This window comes from Gymnoscopelus braueri, assembly GCF_963280865.1.
Source record: "Gymnoscopelus braueri genome assembly, chromosome: 5".
Taxonomy (NCBI): domain Eukaryota; kingdom Metazoa; phylum Chordata; class Actinopteri; order Myctophiformes; family Myctophidae; genus Gymnoscopelus; species Gymnoscopelus braueri.
This window is the reverse complement of record NC_137606.1, coordinates 22,133,395-22,154,912: the sequence shown is the minus strand read 5'-3', so window position 1 is coordinate 22,154,912 and position 21,518 is coordinate 22,133,395. Positions and strand designations below refer to the sequence as shown.

Sequence of the window (21,518 nt, the reverse complement as noted above, 5' to 3'; positions counted from 1 at the left end):
TCATAGTCAGCTTCCTGAGAGGGTCTGGGTACCTTGCCGGAAAAGGCTCTCAGTCGTTGAGAAGAAAACATGTGACTTGCTTTGTCCTCACTTTTGACAATGTGCTCAACAACATACCGCTGGATTTCAGGAGGGTTGAGATCATCAGGAGCAATGGAAAGTAGTTTGGGTGAAGTTTTCATTTGCTCTGCTGGTTCCTCTGTTGACTTGAGGTCAGCAATGGATTCACCAATTTGAGACATCATGTCCTTCAGAACTTCCCTGTAGTCCTTTCCACTTACTTGAGCCAAATTTTTTAAATCAGCCAAATAAGATTTGGTCTTTGTACTGCCTATACTGTCTGTATACATGTCCGACAGAAGTTGAATGATGAACGTATTTGATTTGTCATCTGTGGGATATTTGTATGGCAGAAGAGGCTCTAGAGACAATAAAGCACTCCCTGAGGAGTATTCAACAACCATATGGTGGTTAAATTCGGATTCAGTGTCCTTGATTATTTCAGCCCTATTAACAGCCCCATATCCCTTCAAAACATCCAATACCTCTGCATAATCCTCTGTTTCAATTACCCCCTTCACCAAAACAGCGTTTGGGATTTTGATACCAATTTTGTCAAATACCTCCATGATTATTGCAGTCTCAATATTAATTTAAATGTTGCACATCAAAAACCTCCTCCTAGCTGGCTCGCCAAAATGTAGCATATGCTTAGAGTGGGCAAAGCATAAATGTTATAGACCAGTTAACTGCAGACAGAGGTAGGTGAAAAGTGGAGGAATAAATTATATTGATGGCAACATTAAATTAAATAGACAAGAGACATGATTGAAGCAAAAATATACTGTGTATTTGGTCAAAATAAAAATAAAACAAAACATACAACAGTTCATTAACTTTCAGCAAAGTATATTCGTCAAGGTATCAACAAGTTCAGAGTTCTTAAGCAGGCAGATAATTGTCAATGGTCAGAGGGTAATGGCAGTGTGAGGGCAGTGTATTGTGTAGTGTTACTTGGGGGGAAATGTGTGTGAGGCTGCTGCTCTGTTTGGCCTACCCGTCCTGGTAGGACAAACTTCATTCAGTTGGGTTCAGCTTAGTTGGCTCGCCATCGTGATCCTTGTTCTATTATGTGGAAAAGAAACCTGGCCTGGATACATACAAAGGCCAAATTAATATCAAATAAAATAAAAACAGCAGATCTACAAGATCACAGATTAACTAAAAAACTGCTTACTGTATCTACAAGCATAACTTTCAATATAATTACATTAGAACAAACATTTCAAATAAAACAAAACAAAACAAACATTTGAACCAAGAACAAACATTTCACTCACCAATTCAATCAGTTTCATATAGTCATAGCTAGCAGGTTGTGCCAGCAGCCAGTTTGCGATCAGTGTGGTTGGAATTCTAAAAGCCATAATAAGTGTTTTAGTCAGTTGATCAAAAGTAACAAGTTGAAAAATGTGAGTATTGTTTAGAAATGAGTACAGACCTGCAGCAGCCTCAGAGTGGTGTGCACCTCACTCTGCTACTGCAGACTGCCTCTGTTTTATAGGGTGTGGCTGTGATTGCAATTGCAAGCACTGGTGTGACTGACTGATTGACTGACTGATTGAGTGAGACTGAGTGTGTGTGTGTGTGACTGTGTGTGTGTGTCTCTGTCAGTGACACACAGACAGCAGTGACACAAATCTTTTGAAAACCTTTTGAAACCTGGGTTACACGTTGCTTGTAGCTTGTAGATCTGCTATTTTCACTGAATGTTTGCAATTCAGAATAGGGATGCAATAAGGTCACGCTAGGTCCATGTGGTTGCGAACGCGGAAGGAGGCGCGGCGAAGCTACGCCTCCGCCCAAGTGGAGCTTACTATGCAACTGTGCTCGGGTTGTGTGTGTGTGTCTCTGTGTGCAGCTGCGCTCTCATTGGCTCGCGCCCCCATGTGACTCACGTGCGTGCACTGCCTGTGTGCAGCCGCCAGAGTGCGCCAGAGTGCACCACCAGGAATGTAGACGATGCTCTGATTAAAATGCACAACAGCCTGCAACATGCCTAAACCAAACACATTTCACAAACTCTTCTGGCGGCCATGTTCTCACTAATTTCACTGTACCACCCACTTCTCTACAATTGCTCATTCCTTTCGATTCTTCTTATTGTTATTTTCGAGCTGTGTTCGCTTCCAGCGTTCGCGCGTCTTACTTGTTAAGTATAGTAGTGGAAGTTACTTTACGTCACTGCCTGTATATTCCTGGATGTGTGTGTGTGTGTGTGTGTGTGTGTGTGTGTGTGTGTGCGTGTGCGTGTGTGTGTGTATAGCTCAGTGAGACCTACGGGCCGGTGATGACGGTGTACCTGGGCCCCAAGCGGGCGGTGTTCCTGGTGGGATACGACACAGTGAAGGAGGCCCTGGTGGAGCAGGCTGATGACTTCGCAGGCCGGGGGCCACTGCCCTTCATGGTCAGAGCTACCAGGGGATACGGTAGGTAGAACATGGGTACACTGCCCTTCATGGTCAGAGCTACCAGGGGATATGGTAGGTAGCACCATGGGTACACTGCCCTTCATGATCAGTGCTACCAGGGGATACGGTAGGTAGAACATGGGTACACTGCCCTTCATGGTCAGAGCTACCAGGGGATATGGTAGGTAGAACATGGGTACACTGCCCTTCATGATCAGTGCTACCAGGGGATATGGTAGGTAGCACCATGGGTACACTGCCCTTCATGATCAGTGCTACCAGGGGATATGGTAGGTAGCACCATGGGTACACTGCCCTTCATGATCAGTGCTACCAGGGGATATGGTAGGTAGAACATGGGTACACTGCCCTTCATGGTCAGAGCTACCAGGGGATATGGTAGGTAGCACCATGGGTACACTGCCCTTCCTGGTCAGAGCTACCAGGTGATATGGTAGGTAGAACATGGGTACACTGCCCTTCATGGTCAGAGCTACCAGGGGATATGGTAGGTAGCACCATGGGTACACTGCCCTTCAATTCAATTCAATTCAATTCAATTTTATTAAAGTGTCAAATCACAACAAGTTGTCTCAAGACACTTTACATGTAGAGAAGAGACCCGACATCCCACCCTGAGCAAGCGATTTTGCGACAGTGGCAACGAAAAACTCCCTCTTAACTGGAAGAAACGTCAGGCAGACCCTAGGCTCTAGGGTGGCGGCCTTCTGCCTCGACCGTGTCGGGGGAAAGAAGAGAGAGAGAGAGGGAGAGACAGACAGACAGAGGAGAGACAGTGCAAGTAGTAACAATAACACTAGCAGCAAATATAATAGTGTAAGATAGTATATGATAATATAATATAATAAAATAATATAGTACAGCAATAGTGTGTACGCAGTGGGGTTCACTCTCCATTCCGACATGCTGCCACTCCGACATTGACTTCTAATTGTCGGAGTGGCGGTACCATCCATAAAAAAACACATTCCGCCACTCCGACAAAGTTATGTTCACTGTGTCGGAGTGGCGGAATGTTCCATTTTGGGAATAGTCCCACCATTCCGACAAGGGTAAAGTGCCTAATGGAGATTATTATTATTACCCCTATTGCTTTATGATCACTACTCAGGACATGTACCATGTAAACGGGACGGCCCGCCTGGTCGAAACACCAAAGAAACAAGGAATCCACCCGATAACACATTCGGAAAACCTTATCTCGTAACTGGAACGGTGGCGCGCTCGTTAAACATTGGACTCTCAACCCCAACTATACGTGATCGAATCCCAATGCTGATGCTCCTTTTATGAAAACCGCTGACCTTTTTTTTTTGCCGATAAAGTATAGTTATGGAACTTATGGACAAAACCATGACGGAGGCGCGCAGTCTCAAGCGAACTTGAGCCACGAGAGGCACCACCGAGCGAGCTAAAGCGAGCGAGTTGCCGTGCCGAACGTTGCGAAGTTCGCTTGAGCCTACTCAGCGCCGTCCGAGTTACGTACCGATAGGGACAGAATAGTAAATCATGTTTTAGGGCAAGCGTTTGCCCCAAACTGTGTGAGTGTGTGTGTGTGTGTACATTTCGGCCATTTGAAAATAGCAGATCTACAAGCTGGTCGCCATGCCGCGTTATTATGGATCCCACGCATAGAGTTAAAAATAATAGAGAGGGCACCCGAATTCTCCTCCCATCCACTTGCATTGAGTTGCTCACCCAGCGCATGGGCCTGTTTGAACCCTTCTTCCGGGTTGGAAATTTGGTGGGCGAGGCCTATTTGGGGCTCCAAACGCGTGCGCAAGCTCGTGCGCATGCTCGTGAGTCGAGCCCATTGGTCGAAACCGTTTCCTCGTTCATGTGTTGAAGCCCCAGGCCTGCACGCGCCTGCACTACCATGAATGGCCACCATGTCCATTTGGCTTCAATGAAACCACTGGGTTCTGGGGGAGAGAGAGAGAGAGAGAGAGAGAGAGAGAGAGAGAGAGAGAGAGAGAGAGAGAGAGAGAGAGAGAGAGAGAGAGAGAGAGAGAGAGAGAGAGAGAGAGAGAGAGAGAGAGAGAGAGAGACAATACAACATTTATTTCAAATAGAAAGCATTTATTTATGAATTTATTAATATTATTATTATTCAGTCACTTTGGCATGGAAAGAATCTAGACAATCTAGACAGCCTCGAGCCAGGCAGCCTGCCTATAGAGCCAGCCTAGAGCCTGCCTGGAGCCAGCCAGCCTGCCTAAAGCCACCCCTTATATATATCCAATAATGTAATTTTAACTATATATATATATATATATATATATATATATATATATATATAGCCATGAAAATGAATTTGGGATTTATGGACTGTCGGAATGGCGGGACTAAATGTCGGAATGGCGGTATGTCGGAATGGTGATACGTCGGAATGGCGGTATGTCGGAATGGTGGGATGTCGGAATGGCGGTATGCACCCGGTCAAAAAAGCTTAAGATGCTATCCATATAGATGGGTTTCCGCGCGACGTCATCACAGAGCAGAGAGTGCAATCTGCGCATGCGGGAGGTAGAACGACCCGGAAGTGCCATTCACTCTATTGTTATTTTCGGGATTTAGATAGGCATAATGCTGCTATTATAGGCATAATAGGCATAATGCTGCTATTATATACAGACAGATCCAACTTCCGACAAATCATTTTTATTGAGTAAAGAAGATATTACAAACTGCATCATTTAACACATCGGGTGCCAAACACGGTCTGAACCGTGTTTGCGCAGAGTAGCGGTCCGGTGCCGAACACGGTCCAGACCGTGAAATATGTCTTTTTGTTTTTTTCGTTTTTCTCCACACGGGCGGGGCTAGAGCAGCTCTGGGAGTACCCATTGTGATCTTGAGAAGGATAGGCCAGATAGATCACCGGGAAAAAAAAACATGGCTGCCATCCACTTCCTGTCTATTTCCTTCTTTAAAACACCTATATCTCCGAATCTGTTTCCGGTGGGGAAAACCGGTCATGCGCGATGCGCGATCCCCCCCCATTGTAACTCGCGAGTGAAATGTTATCGTTCCAGGCTGTAGCCAGGGTCATCGCGCAACATGAATGGATGTTTTTTTTTACATGGATTTGCTCCTCGTGGAGTCTAGAGCTTTAAACAGCAAAGCGCAGTCAATGGGGAGAATGCTGGCACCCAACGTAAGTTGTTATGAAAAAATGCTGGCACCTGATGTGTTAATCTACTTTCATTAAACCCGGTGAAGACCATTTATTTTATCAACGTACAATGGCCAGAGATGCTGCGGGTAATAGCGCCCTCTACAGGCTCTTCCCTCCACTGCGCGCGCATCATCCTCTAATGTTTACAAACGGGAAACCCATCTATAGAGAAACTAATATAGACTACTGGTTCTCAACGTGGGGTCTGGGGCCCTTCAGGGATCCAAATGGACCCTTACAGGTCTGTAACTTCAAGAGTGTACTAAAGGAACCAAATGGACCCGTAAGGCAAGTAGTGTTCACCTTTCACCTTTTATGCTTTGTAAACAAAAAGTGTAGAGGGCAGATGATGACGACAAATGACGAATAATTTCAATATACAAAGCCTGTTATTAAATATACAGAGAAATTAGTAACAACAATGACCGGTACCAATATTCAAAATCAATAATGTACTATGGTCAAAACATCATCATGTTATGCAGGTACTTAAAAAAGAAAAACATCGAAAATTGCCAAACATTGCCGATCTACAAGTTCATAATGTGTCAACTAGCAGAATGCCCACAAATATTGTTGCTTTCGGGTGGAAACCGTGTATATCCACAACCGTTACTTTTCAGGAAATGGTAAAAAAGAAGAATCTGTGGAACCTATTTATTATTTAGTCACACGCTGTTCACATTAATTCAATATTAGAAAACCCACAGACACACTTAATTACTTGTAACCTGGCATTCCTGTTTTGTTTTAATGTATTTTTTTCCTTCAAAAATACCAATAGCAACCTAAACTGTGTCTATGAAAGTTGCTAATATCATCATCATAATAAAATGAATAATTTATTTTGAATTCCGTAATGTTTGCCTCAGGTTTAGCCATCAGCAACGGCGAACGCCACCGTCAGCTCCGACGCTTCACCCTCACCACGCTCAGAGACTTTGGGATGGGACGGAAAGGCATGGAGCAGTGGATCCAGGAGGAGAGCAGACACCTCACAGCACGCATAGAGGGCACCAAAGGTTTGTGTACAGTAAAGGCATAGTATGTAACTTTGCCCTGTGTTTACATAATAAAACTATTAATACGTTTCGTACCCTTCATTTCCCTCTATGCCAGCAGTCATCAGCCACTGGGAGTAGTGTGGAGGTGTTTACCTGCAGTAACACACTGCTGTTTCGCCTGTATTTTGGTGTTTGTTTAGGTAGACGGGGCTACCAAAATAAACAGTGAAAACACCAAAATACAGCGAGAGGGCAATGTGTTTCTGCAAATAAACACAATGCAACACACTACTCTATTGAGATGAGAGGAATTATGGGTAACATGTATTTATTGTTGTCTCAGCCAGGCCTAGACCGAGCCTATGTTTTGCACCCTGTCCGTCCATGTGTGTGTGTTTGTGGGTGTGTGAGACTACGTGTGCGTGTGTGTATGTGTGTGTGTGTGTGAGTGTGTGTGTGTGGCCGTCTGTGAACAGCTAATCTCCGGCACTGTTGGCTTGATCGCAGCGAAACTGTGCACGCACACTTTTTCACATGGGCCTGTTATAGCGCCAACAGGAGGCTGCTTTTTACACACACAAAAATTGACAGTACTACAGATTTTGTCCAAACATCACACAAATCGGTACACAGTATCTTTATAGTCATTAAACCAAACGGGTCGTTCAGAATTGGGTCACCGGGACCCCCAGGGGTCCTTGATGGGGTTTGATGGGGTCCCGAGCTAAATGATTGATATTTTGGAGCCAAATAGCCAGCTCTGTAAGTCTGACAGTGTACAAATTGTTAAAGGGTATGTAACTTTAAAACAAGTTTTTCGTTTAAAAGATAAAGAGTTGTGATAGTAATTATTGCTATAGAGAGATTGTTCAGTAACAGCTGTCTCTCCTGCTCTTTAACACATTCATTGGCAGGTATTAATTAATTAATTCATCCGCCGCTGCCAGCGGTTTTACCTTATTTTGAGTCTTTTTGACGATCCACAGAAAAATAATTTAAATGCGGAAACAAACGATGTCTTGGTGGAAAGACGAGTCTTTCTCTCCACCGGAAAAAATACATTGTAACCACGATTGTCCGTTCTGTAGTTATCGGCAGTTGAATATAGCTCGTTTTCACCAAAAACGCAATCTGGGAAAATAAATCCGAGATACATTTATTTTTGGGCGGTGAAACCGCCCCTATAAGTGAGATTTGGGAAAAATGTACAAATATCTTGGGCAGTGAAACCGGCCCTAAAAGTGAGGTTTGGAAATTTGTACAATTATCCTGCGCTGTGATTGGCCAATCACAATCTATTCAGGACTGTGATTGGCCAGTGTCACATGACACATGTGCATAGCCCTATATAAGCAACCATAACTTAAAAAAAACCAAACTATTGTTTTTTTTAAGTTATGGTTTTGTCCATCATAAAGTGTGTTTTACAAAAGATAAATGTATTTATCTTTTGTACATGATTGATCGACTCCATTCAGTATTGTGATTAGCTAGCAAGACACATGCTGACACTAAGTGGCTCTTTCAGATCAAAGCATATATATTGTTTGACTCCATTCAGTATTGTGGTTAGCTAGGAAGACACCGCCCACTTCACACAGGGTGTGATTTTTATAAATCTGATAACATTGTAGCGGACAGGGTGAAAATGTTTTAGATGACGTCATTTCCAAGTGTATCCTTCTCTCAAAGTCAAGGCATCATTCATAGGTTGGCAAAGAGCCCTCTAGCCTAATCACTAAAAAACACCAGATGATGTAATATTACGTCATTGGCAGTCAAGCGTTGGATTTGAGATGACGTAATATTACATCCATGGCAGTCAGAAACACAAAGATTAACACAGATTGAGGTCCTTAAAAATAATCACTGCATTAGAGGGCGAGGCCCACATCAGTTGAAACGTGAGATGGTTGCATCACGTGTTGCATCTTTCTCCCTGAACGCAGGCACGCCCTTTGACCCCACGTTCTTCCTGAGCTGCACGGTGTCCAACGTGATTGGCTGCCTGGTGTTCGGCCAGCGCTTCAGCTACGACAACGCAAACTTCCTCCACCTGCTGAAGATCATCAATAACACCATCAAGTTCTTTAGCAGCCCCTGGGGACAGGTAAGACGGTGACGATGGGCAACATAAATAGTCACTTAGCCAGGGGCGGATTTTAGAAGTTAGGGGCTCCAAGCAAAGCTTCGCCTTTTCTTAGTGCCCCCCCACTTTGGGTACTTAGAAAAGCGCTATATAAATTTTAGATATACTAACACTGACAGTCCACACCAAGTCCCCCTCTGGTCATCTCTTGCAGCTGTACAACGTCTTTCCTTGGCTAATGGAGCGTCTGCCAGGACGACACCAGTCATTCTTTGCCGCCATTGAAGAATTGAGAGAGTTCATCAATGAGAAGATTAAAGAGCACAAGGAGACCATGGATCCAGACTCGCCCCGCGATTATATCGACTGCTTCCTCAACCGGCTCAATCAGGTCAGTTATCCTCCATAGGCTTTTGTTTCCATCCATGCAACTGCTTCAGTGGTGTAAAGTACATTTACTCAAGTACTGTACTTAAGTAACATTTTGAGGTTCTTTGACTATTTCTATACTTGTACTTCTACTCCACTACATCTCAGAGGCAAATATTGTACTTTTACTCCACTACAATTATTTTAAATTTAGTTACTAGTTAATTTGCAGATTTGGATGACTATTACAAAACATACATTTACCACTTGAAAATAGCAGATCCACAAGCAAGATGTTCTATTTTCAAAAGATTTGTATACATTTAAAACTTTCAAATGTATACAATAATGAGTACTTTCTACATTTATATCTTGATGGTCAAATCTGGGGTAGAAGGATTTGAAATGTTGTAAAGGGGTCAAATCTACGGTTAAATCTCTTATTGCTCAAATTCTCGCATCATGTACAATATTATGTAATATTGATGGTGTCTCTTGTTCTCCACCAGGCGGGATGATTGTATAGAGGGTATACTTCATTCTGATTCGTTTGAGGGTGTCTTTATTGTGATGTTATTCTTCTGCATGTTGTACTTCTTTGCCCTGTATCTGTAACGTTTACAGCTGTAAACAGCTGTGCTGTCTGTCTCTGGTGCCTGAATTTCCCACGCAGGATCAGTAACGTAACGGTATATGTACAATATCTATCACTGCGCGGCATGGGGAACAACAGACGCAGGCTGTCTGTCCTTGTTGCTTCGGAGATCACTTGTCGAGGGGTCATGCTGAATGGTTTGATGCAACAGGAGAGGGAGCAGACCAGTCCTGTTGCTCATGTCAGTCTGGACATGATGCTCCTGCACAGAGAGCTCCTCCAGCTTGTACAACACCCTGACCCGTTCCAGGTCCACCTCGGCTCTCCTCAGCTTCTCCCAGTTGCAATGCTGGCTGCACTTCCGTTTGGAGAGGCCGCAGTGGTCTCCGGTCAGCTCAAACACGTTCCTGACTACAGGACAGCCACACACCTCGTCCACCGGGGTCTTGGGGCCTCTGGAAGTGTGCTCCGGACACAAAACCTCAAGCCTTTTGCAGTACGTCTTGCTCCGGGGGTCGTACGCGTCACAGAAGAGTCTGGTCGCTCCTTCGATCCTCGTCGGATACTTGGAGCCAAAAGAGGTCTTACGCTCGTTCTTAGCGTAACACTGCTGCATATGTCTCAGTAACACCTTTGACTTTATGGTACGACCACAGGAAACACAGGTCATTTCCAGGTCCTCACTAGCCTTTTTACTCACCTCCTCATCCTGTTGCACCGCCTGCTGCTTGGCCTTGGCGATGATGCCCTCCAGCTCGTGAAAGCGCCGCTCCATCTCAGTGAGGCGCAGGCGGACGTTCTGTTGGTCGCGACGGATTCGCTCCAGCTGCTTCTTACCGAGCTCCTCAGCGATGCAGGGATTCTGCCGCCACTGCCGGATACGCTGCGGCAGGATCTGGTAGATCCGATTGGCAGCTAACTTCATGCCACAGTCTTCGGAGCAGTATTTCGAGTTGAGACGTGCTGCATCCACACAGCTGGGCCCCAGACACTGATGTAGCTTCATCTCCTTCTCCTTCTTCCTCCTCTTCTTCACCTTGTCCACGTTGTCATTGTGCCTGACTTTGTCCTTGTGTTTTCGCTTCTGTTTGTGGCGTCGTGACTCCTTTTTCTTGTCAAACTTCTCGTCTCGTCTTTTGACGCGCTTCGCCTTCGCTGCTTTCTTACGCGAGACAGGACTGAAAGGACGCCGGTCGTCCTCATCGCTGAGCCAGGGTCCATTAAGGTCATCATATCCTCCCGCTGCCTTGCACTGCCGGTGGAGCTCGGCCTCACTGTCGTGGTCGTCCAGACGGTGTCCACGTCTGTGGGGGGAACGCTTCCGCCTCTCTTGCAAAGGGAACTCCTCGTCTTTCACATGCAACGTTTTCCTGCCTCTAACCTCACACTGTCTGAATTGACACATCCCTCTTATTTGGTCCAGGCCACCAAACCTCTTCATGTCCCTGCAGAAGTCACACTCAGCACAGTCTTCAGTCCTTCTGCAGGGCTCACATTCCCCACACACGCGGACAGAACGTTTGGCTTCTGATCCACGTCGCATCTCACACTTATGTTCGGGAGTTCTTGGATTGGCGTATTTTTCAAATCGGTCCGAATCAGTGTCCTTCTCACAGGTTTCCTTTGAGTGATACTTCACCTCCAGCGAAGGGTTCTCAGCTCTACATCGCACGCAGTACCACTCCCTGATCGCTGTGGCCGCTTTCTCAGTGACATTCATACAGTGCCCGTACAATTCATTGCAATTATAACAGCCAATCATGAAGCGGTTGATATCCCGTTTTCGGCAGATACAGTAAAGTGGTGCATTTCCCCCCTCTCTGCTACTGCCTTCAGGCCCAAGTATAGGGTCCATGTCAGACATTTTGAGATTTATGTGGTCCTCTGATAAATGTTCTATTATTACTGTAGGACAGTATAGCTACTTCATGCTATTTTACATTGACACACTGACTTGTCTTTGTACGTAGTGAATCTGCAGGAGGCTAACTGTCTGTTAGAGGGTCGGTCTGTAACGGTCCAGTGCTTTGCAAGAACGATCAGCACCACACTTCTTGGTCACACTGCCAGCAGCCCACAGTAGAACCTTATCTTATTCACATGTTTTATTCTTTTTGAAATGTATGAATGAAACTTTGCTCTAATTTGGAGTCATACTACATCATAGATATGTCATAGGTGGCTGATGTCACAGGTTGGTCGCATGACGTCTGAGATCCACATTGCAGCCTGTGGCAGTTTTCGTTGTAACTCACTTTATGTAAAATGAGGGTACATACATTCTCATACATTTATGTATATTTCATATCTTATTTGATAAGTTGCACAAGAGTCTTTGGAACACTGTATTTGCTGTTGTTGTTGTTGGGGGATTTGTTACAGTACATTTGTACATCCTCCCAGCTATTAGGAGTGGTGGGCTCACTTGGTCATGATAATATCACAGTACAGACTGTATGTCATCTTATACTCTTATTTAACCAATTATTTATTTAATAATATAACTAATTTGGAGGAAGCTTGCACAAAATAATTTCACCATATTCATATTCCTGGAGTAAACTTGTGATGTGACAACAAACAGTAAATCCTTTTTATTTATTTTATAATTTTCCTGTGAATTTTAAGTTTAAGTTGATATTTTAGGGGAAGCACAGGACAGGAAGTAATGTAACCCCTGTGCTTCCTACACCACCACTTATATGGTTTGTTTACACTTTTGTGTGTTTAGGAAAAGGAGCTCCAGACATCAGAGTTCCACAATGAGAACCTGGTGTCTACCGTGTTAAATCTGTACCTGGCAGGAACAGAGACCACCAGCACAACACTCAGATTCATGCTCAGCGTGCTCATCAAGTACCCCAACATACAGGGTAAGTGACTAGTACCCCAAAATACAGGGTACGTTACTAGTACCCCAACATACAGGGTAAGTTACTAGTACCCCAACATACAGGGTAAGTGACTAGTACCCCAACTTACAGGGTAAGTGACTAGTACCCCAACATACAGGGTAAGTGACTAGCACCCCCAACATACAGGGTAAGTGACTAGTACCCCAACATACAGGGTAAGTGACTAGTACCCCAACATACAGGGTAAGTTACTAGCACCCCAACATACAGGGTAAGTTACTAGTACCCCAACATACAGGGTAAGTGACTAGTACCCCAACATACAGGGTAAGTGACTAGTACCCCAACATACAGGGTAAGTGACTAGTACCCCCAACATACAGGGTAAGTGACTAGTACCCCAACATACAGGGTAAGTGACAAGAACCCCAACATACAGGGTAAGTGACTCAATACAAGGCCAAGAAAAAACCCTTTTTTTCTAAGAAAGGCCTAATTTATTCTAAGTCGTCCCATACAGAAAATAACTGATTTATAAGCTCACAACACGTCACAGGTCGTATGACATATGAAGTAGAAATCGGGATTAACTGAAGACGTTTGCATTGCAAAACATACCTGAAAACCCTTTGTCATTTTGCAAAGTCTAGTACACATATGAAAATTATTTCAATGGTTAAGTGGGGGTGAGTTGAAAGGAGTAAGGAGTGTCATTTCAACCAATACACAAATGGTTAATTAAATATGACCTGATATGCAACATTCTCATTTCATTTGACATCACCAAGACATTTTCGTGTAAAGTGTGTAAAGTTTGCCTGCTTTGTTCAGAGCAAATGCAGCAGGAGATTGATGCCGTGATTGGACAAGAGAGGTGCCCAAATATGGAGGACAGAAAGTCCCTCCCCTTCACGGATGCAGTGATTCATGAGGTCCAGCGGTTCCTGGATATTGTCCCCATGAACATTCCTCACTACGCAATGCAAGACATCTCCTTCAGGGGCTACACCATCCCTAAGGTATCTATGCAACACATAGACATCTCCTTCAGGGGTTACACCATCCCCAAGGTATCTATGCAACACAATACATCTCCTACAGAGGTTACACTATCCTCAAGGTATCCCACTGTTTCTTTATCACTAAAGATGTACTACTTTATTACGGGTTCTCTGTCAAGACTATGGTTGGGATCCTTCAGGATTTTTAACTATTCCGGTTCCTTAACGATTCCCTCTTAACCGTCCGATTCCTTAACAGTTCCCTTTAACAAATCCTATTTCTTTTTTTTTTTATCGATACCATTTTGACCTTTATAAAACATGTGTATAAACACAAATTCGATCATACATACAGTATTGCATACATAGTGGTTCCCAAAGTGAGGTCCAGGAATTTGGACTTGGATTTGAACCCAAGACAAGACTGTCTTGACTTGACATATTCCATAGCTGATAATAATATCCTCTATGCCAGTCGTCTTGTGTGTCCAGACAACTATTCGACAATCTCCACATGCTATAAAGAGTATGGAACTACACCTCCCGAAAGCGTTGTTTCGTTCGTCATTTCCGTTCACGGAAATACTTTTAAAAATATCTTTAAAATATATTTCTGAATTCCCATTTCTAATAAGCAGCGAGCCTACGAAGAGACGAAGCATCGATACAGTTCCTGGGTAGCTGGCCTTACAACCCAGATACTCACATTCCACAGATTCGTTCCCACTGATTGTCCTTCTCCCTAGACTGCCAAGGGGCATCCCGGTTTAGTTCCTGCTTGGATACCATCGCAGCTCTGTTGGCTTCGTAGATTTGTTTGGCAGCAGCATCATCAGTGTTATGTATTTCTATTTGTTTGTTTGTTTGATTACAAATTATATTTGATAATAATAGGTTGGATTAATGTCAATGTGTTTGTTCAACCATTACTATAAAAAAAAGAAAAAAGAAACATTCCTATCACACAAAAATTGGGAGGCACCTTTGTAGTAACTCTGAGGACCCTCTTCTGTTGAATGCAGAAAATGAAAAGGATTTTTATATCCAGCACCTCATTATTGAGATCTTCCCTGTTTGCACAGGGAACACTCATCTTCCCCATGCTGCACACCATCCTGAGAGAGAAAGGCCAGTGGGCCACGCCCTGGTCCTTCAACCCACAGCACTTCCTGGACCACAACAGCAACTTTAAGAAGAACCCTGCCTTCCTGCCCTTCTCTGCAGGTACATTAAAGCACTGCACTGCTCACAATGATTTAAAGCTGCAATCCATGTCAGGATTTGAACCCAGGTCTCCCCTGTGTGGGGGACCAAACTCTACCTACCACTCAAGTCAAGTCAAATTAATTTATAAAATACATTTAAAAACAACAGCACAGCATGAAAATGATGACAAAAAACATCAAATTTAATACACCAAAAGCATCAAATACAGAGCATACAACTCCAAACCGGAAGACAAATAGCTGAGGTTGAAAAGAAAATCTGGGAGTTCACAAAGCATATAAAGAAGTGTCCAACATTCTCCATGAGGCAGGAGGTTTTTAAAAGGCCAGGGAAAACAAGGTGCATTTTAAGTCTGCTTTTAAAAATATCCAAGGAGGGTGCAGACCTAACCGGTAGAGGTAGACTTTTAACTTGAAGCGGGTGCATGGGACTTTGAGGAGCTTCTGATCTGCTGATCTAAGAGACCTAGTGTAGAAACGGAGAAGGCCCTCCCCTGCCAGCTTCCCTCCCCATAACACGACCAACTGTTGTTTGGTTGAAGCACCCGGCTAAGCCAGAGAGGCACTGTGGTGCAGGAATCAAACCCCTAGTCTCCATGGTGGCAGACAGGGAACTTTACCCCTGCACCCGCCCGGACAACTAAGAAATCTGCACTTCAATGGCATTGTGCACCTTTGACAACGGAGCCCATTCAGAGTGGGATTGTTTGAGCTACAGCCAGAGCTGACTAATTGTTAAAGGATACCTCTGGTGTCATTTCACATTTGGCTCAGTGCCAACCTCCGGGCACACATCACTAACCCATTTGTTTTGGCACCGCCATCTTCCAGGCCCTATACTGTACAGAGCTGTCCGTTCCGTTCGTAACTCAGACAGAACAACTTTACCCATTAAAGGGGAATTTTGCCCCACAGTTTTCATACATTTTCTATGATGTTATGATATCCAAGGATGAATGGTACAGTAGAACATTTTCATAACTCCATCCCGGGTCGATAATTCCAGTGGGGCGCATTCAAGACAATCACGTTGCATAGTGTTCTGTCACTATGAACGTCAACGTGAAAAAAAAAAAGCTATCAAAATATGCGATCTAGCGCAAGGCCCATAGGCGCACGCTTTTAGCTGTGGCGGACCCGGGAAGGCGGGATGGAGTTGTGACATTTTTCTACTGTACCATTCATCCAAGGATATCATAACATCATAGAAAAGGTAAGAAAACTGTGGGGCAAAAAAAAAAAAAAGACCTGAGGCTGATTCTATGTATTTTGTCTTCTAAATCCTAACAGTTTCCTGAAAAAACGTATGTTGCTATATCAGTGGTTCTCAAACTTTTGAAAGTATTTGGCCACAGACCCCCATCTCAAAATATTTTGTTCCAGGGACGAAAGAGCACCGGCTTGTCTTGTCAGAGAGCAGTATTACTCTACATATTTGTAATTTCAAAACCTTCAATTTTTGTACCTGTGGTTCTCAAACATTTTCATTGTCAAGGATGAAATAACGGCTAAAAATATAAACATTTTGCTGGGGACCTCCTGGAACCCCTGTTAAGGACCCCTGGGGGTCCCTGGACCCCACTTTGAGAACCACTGATGTAAATAATATATCATCTCCATGTCTAACTCTGAGGATGAGCATGGCCCCCATGAATCACTCCAAATAACATCCATATCGTCTCTGTCGGGTGGAAACCCCATTATACCCAATACTGTTAATATCCTGAGGAGCAATGTCTAATCCTGTCATGTATTTAGCAGAGGGTGCTTGTGTTGACTTGCTCAACTAAAACACTAAAACATGTAACATTTCTGCAGTGCAGTGTTACTAGCATGAACTAACCCGGAAATATCTGCAGGAAATTATGAAAATGAACTCTGTATCCAACTCTTGGTGCATGTTTTTTTTGTATTATCACTGGGAGCTTACACAGGACACCTGACCTGGACTTGGATGTTTGTGATGGAAGAACTTTACTAAAACAGAATACCTCAGGCATACAATTGCATTAAGGAGATTATCTCAAACATTTTTTCCAAATCTCCTGCAGATTTCTCCAGGTTTATGCTAGAAAAACTGTAGATATTAAATGATGCAGTCGTTTTTAATTGAACACAAGCACCCTCTAGTGGATACAAATTACACATGCACCTTTAAAATAAAAATGAATACTGTGTGTACTGTTACACCTGCTGTTGGTGAGCCTAGGTTCAGTGATTCATATTATTTAGGTTGTTGAATATATCCAACTGATGTTGATGCATTTTATTGGATGAAACATAATCATTGATTACAACAATATAGGTAAATTAATTACAATTTCAGCTAATTTTCTTACAGCAAAAAAAAACATTGTGATTTATTTCCAATTTTGTCTCACCAAAGATTATTCAGTTTCTGTAAACATTGTTTACTTTCCGCCAATGAACCACACCTACCTATTTGCAGAATTCTGGAAGTCATAGCAGAATAGCATGAACTTCAGCCACTGGCTAACTACCGGTCAGTGGTGGCTCCTTGCAAATCTTTCAGGGGGGGCGAATTTTGTTATTTAATTTTTGTTTTATATATATATATATATTTGCAGTAAGACCACCAGACAAACGTTGTTTACAGTAGGCCTATACCCTCTGATCTCCTGCAGGTCTTTATCATTGTGTTTGTCTGTGTGTCTCCCCAGGGAAGAGGGCGTGTGTTGGAGAGTCTCTGGCGCGCATGGAGCTGTTCATTTTCATCGTATCATTACTGCAGCGCTTCACCTTCTCCTGCAGCGCTGGTCCAGACTCCATCGACCTCAGCCCGGAATTCAGCAGCTTCGCTAGTGTGCCCCGCAAGTACCACGTCATCGCCACCCCCCGGTGAGCACAACCGGGTGGTACCAGTGAATTGGAAACACACGACACCGTCATTTTGCGTTTCCGGTTCAAATCATTTTGAGCTTGTAGATCGGCTATTTTCAAAATGTTTGCCTCTTTCTTGGGTAATATTTGACAATTTGGCTAGTGTTTGACCATTTTTATAGTATAGTTTGTTGGTTACTTTTGACGTAGTAATGGTTTTGACGTAGTATTGGTCTTATTATAATTATTATTATTCTTTAAGTCCTTATAAGTCCTTAAATTGTCACTTTATAAATGTGAAGATACCCTGTATACACTTATATTGTATGTTGGTTTGTTTATAATTGTAAAGCTGTGTTTTCACTACAGTGCCAGAATTCTTCCAGCTAAAGAATTAAAGTGCCAGTTCACACATCCAAATGTGGTCTGAAATTCTCTGTCACCCATGTATCATTGGCAAAATGCAATATTAGACTAATTTTGCCTTGTCAGGGCTCAATATTTTGAATAGGCCTATAGCCTACTGTGGGCTATGTTTATTATAATTAGAATCTTTAAGTTATAAATGAATTGCAATGTACATATTGTAACCTAGTTTTGCCATAATGTCACGATGTAGGCAGTGATAGAACAAGGTAATTGTGTTCTGACAAAAGAAAAATAACATGTGTTGTTGAATACTGTCATATTATGTTTTTACATTGGCCCAGGGGTCATCAACATGCCGGCTTGTGATGGACATTTTCCGCAAACTAAATTTTTGCCACGGACATACAAAATGAGTGGTCAATAATATTACCATTAATACTAAATGTATAGAGGCTATGCGCGTGACATCATCGTACTCGGAAGTTATGCGGGAACGCCTACTGTGTGGCAAAAAAACTACTTTTTGGCCTTGACAGCCCATACATCCAAACAGAAAAGTCCTATCTGATTGTATTAAACAACGTTAAACTCACCAACATGGCAGCTGTACGGAAAGCTTGAATTATCCTCTTTCTATCTGCAAAGTTTTTGTTTCATAAAAATCCACCGTAGACATGTTAAAGGAGGAGTTCACCCAAAAAATGACTTATTTTCTATCAATTGCACACCCCATGAAGCCTTCAATTCAGGGATTTATTTTTTAGTTTTTGTGGCATTCCTAAGCCAATAATTTTATGACCGGGTGTATTTCCGGTAGGAGACACAAAGAATCTACTTTGTGTCGATTTCATTGGATATCATTGGTCATCTGACCAGTTTCATTGGATTTCATTGGATCAAATCGACAGGAAGTGGAAAACACTAGGAAACAGGTGAATACTAGTCCAGTAGACAAAATGGAGAACTCATGCTGTGTTTTTAAAGAGGGAGAGTGGTTAGTCCTCATCCCCCAAGATAGTAAGTAGGAAAGCTGAGAGGAAAGGCGTAGAATCGTAGATGGAGCAATTAGTGACCCAGTTTAAAAAATTGCTTTAAAAGTCAAGTGCATTATAGTTATTATTTCCATGGCCATCTCTGTACCTTTCTAAATTGAACTAATGGCTTTGAACTTTTCAAAGCATTAAAGGTAATCAGAAACAGTGACAAGAATTCTTCGACCCTAGAAGGTCGAAACGTTGCATAAATAAAAAGTAAGTTTTTTTTTTAGCTTGAGAACAGTGTGCAGACTTTCTTCTTCTTATCCAAGAATTGTCATGTTGACATATTTTGTCATATTGACATATTTTGTCATATTGACAAATGTCATTTAAATATCTAAGCTTTAAAAAACTCAGACTCTTGAATACCTGTCTGGCAGTGTCCTCTGATCGTGTTAAACTAAGTTAAAATCAGGTCATTCATTGGCCTGGAAGACATCTTTTGGAATGGTTCTCTCTCGGCAGTGGCGTTTCTGGGTGTACTGGCACCGTAGGCCAGTGGTTCTCAAAGTGGGGTCTGGGGACCCCCAGGGGTCCTTGAGGGGGTTCCAGGGGGTCCCCAGCAAAATCAGTTTAACCACTTTAAATCTATTTTATACATCAGCATACAACAATGGACAGCAGGCATCTTGTCTTGATGAGACTACCTGTTCTGAATATGAACAGTGTGGATAATCAATTGGCAATTATATTCTGATTTGATTTGAGTAACGAGGTGTCCAATGAAAATGTAGTAGAGTAAAAGAACAATTTTAAATGTATTGAAGTAAAAGTGAAAGTTGTGATGAGTAGGCTATTAACTCAAATAAAGTATAGAAGTATTGAGACAAAGTACTTATACGTTGTTACTTTGTTGTAACAACGTACAAGTATACACCACTGTATTTCTGCATTAATTAAATCAGTGTCCTACCTATTCTGAAGTGGCTCTAGTATTTACATTTTTTAATCAAAGATTTGCTGTGGACATGGACAAGTCTTGCCACGGAGACGTTTGTCTGTGTACGGACACATTGATGACCCCTGCATTGGCCTAGAAGGAAAACTCTGCGCTGTTCTACAAGCTCACAGTGTGTCTCGGATGCGGCGCGTTGTGAGCTTGTCGATCGGCGGTATTTGCCTTCGATACACCGTTCAAGGAAGCATACATCTGGAAGGGCAATAAAGCCATAAAGCTGTCGAGGGAAGTTGCTCGCGTGCGAACATGCACACGTACACGCGCACGCACACACACACACACACACACACACACACACACACACACACACACACACACACACACACAGGCACAAACAGGCACACAGGCACACACACACGCAACGTTGTTCTATTTACTTCCTGATGTTCTGGCTCAGGCTGTCCCACACTGGTATGTTGCCCACTTAGAGGCTGACTTTATGCATGCATGTGAATGGTTACACATCTCTTTGAAGCGAACGTGATTGGCGTGTCCCTGATGATGTGACATGATACCTGAGTCATGCGTCACACACCTGCTTTCACAGAGAGGGCGGTCTTAAGGCCAGTTTTGGGGGTAAAAATCCTATGATGCTTTAGAGAAAAGCAGAGTGCTTAAAACCACCAGGATTTTTATAGCTACGCTTCAAAAACATATTAAAAACTCAAAAAACATGATTTTGGGAGGAGTGGACCTTTAACATAACTTGCTTTAATGGCATTGGGAGAGACCGTTTTCGTTTTGTTGTTCTCTCTCAATCATTCATTATCACAGGGGTTAACAGGTGGAGTTGGCAGTTAGCTCTGTTTCTAGCCTAAAATCTCATGTCCAAGACGACACATCTTGAAATGTTTTTCTATTTCGGCCACATAAAATCCTACGAGACAGCTGTGTGTGCGCATTCAGTGTGCCTGCCTTTCTCTTTTCTCTCTCTCACCCCCTCCCTATAAACGGAGCTTTAAAGGAGAATTCCGGACAAATTAAGTGTTATCTTTGATGTCTCGTTACTCACCTACCGATGTGAAAAGTAGCGTTCTTTTTTTTCATATATTCCCCTGTCGTCATTTTTTAAACCCCCTCCGTTGTCATAATGGGAGCGCGTGGCTAAGGGAAATTCGTCTATTATAACCGACGCAAAGTTGTTTTTTTCACTACTAGTATTCATAGTAGAGTCTCATGATAGTCAAACATGCGTTGAAACTATCTGCGAGGCTGCCGTCAATGGCGAACGATTTAACACTGGTTGCTTGTTTCCAGATTCTGGCAACACGAGTTGCCAGGTTCTGGAAGAAACAAGCAACCAGTGTTAAATCGTTCGCCATTGACGGCAGCCTCGCAGATAGTTTCAACGCATGTTTGACTATCATGAGACTCTACTATGAATACTAGTAGTGAAAAAAACAACTTTGCGTCGGTTATAATAGACGAATTTCCCTTAGCCACGCGCTCCCATTATGACAACGGAGGGGGTTTAAAAAATGACGACAGGGGAATATATGAAAAA

General features: G+C 43.1%; 2 protein-coding genes across 3 annotated transcripts in view; one reads left to right on the top strand and one right to left on the bottom strand.

Moving 5' to 3' along the window:
• cyp2y3 (cytochrome P450, family 2, subfamily Y, polypeptide 3) overlaps window positions 1–21,518 on the top strand; it is a 63,101-nt gene that overhangs the window by 8,841 nt on the left and 32,742 nt on the right. Inside the window, exons 2-9 of one of the 2 annotated variants that reach the window (XM_080429485.1) lie at window positions 2,327–2,489; window positions 6,543–6,692; window positions 8,624–8,784; window positions 8,978–9,154; window positions 12,459–12,600; window positions 13,414–13,601; window positions 14,666–14,807; window positions 17,491–18,680. In XM_080429485.1, coding sequence (XP_080285611.1) covers window positions 2,327–2,489; window positions 6,543–6,692; window positions 8,624–8,784; window positions 8,978–9,154; window positions 12,459–12,600; window positions 13,414–13,601; window positions 14,666–14,807; window positions 17,491–17,672 — 1,305 coding nt within the window. In that variant the 3' untranslated portion in view covers window positions 17,673–18,680. Of the gene's footprint in view, window positions 1–2,326; window positions 2,490–6,542; window positions 6,693–8,623; window positions 8,785–8,977; window positions 9,155–12,458; window positions 12,601–13,413; window positions 13,602–14,665; window positions 14,808–17,490; window positions 18,681–21,518 lie in introns of those variants that run through there. The other variant, XM_080429486.1, reaches the window with a different exon arrangement.
• On the bottom strand, window positions 9,840–11,591 carry LOC308085151 (CXXC-type zinc finger protein 1-like; the record flags this gene model as incomplete). Its single annotated transcript, XM_080428235.1, has 1 exon — window positions 9,840–11,591. The coding sequence occupies one exon, from the start codon at window positions 11,589–11,591 to the stop codon at window positions 9,840–9,842; it is 1,752 nt and encodes a 583-aa protein (XP_080284361.1).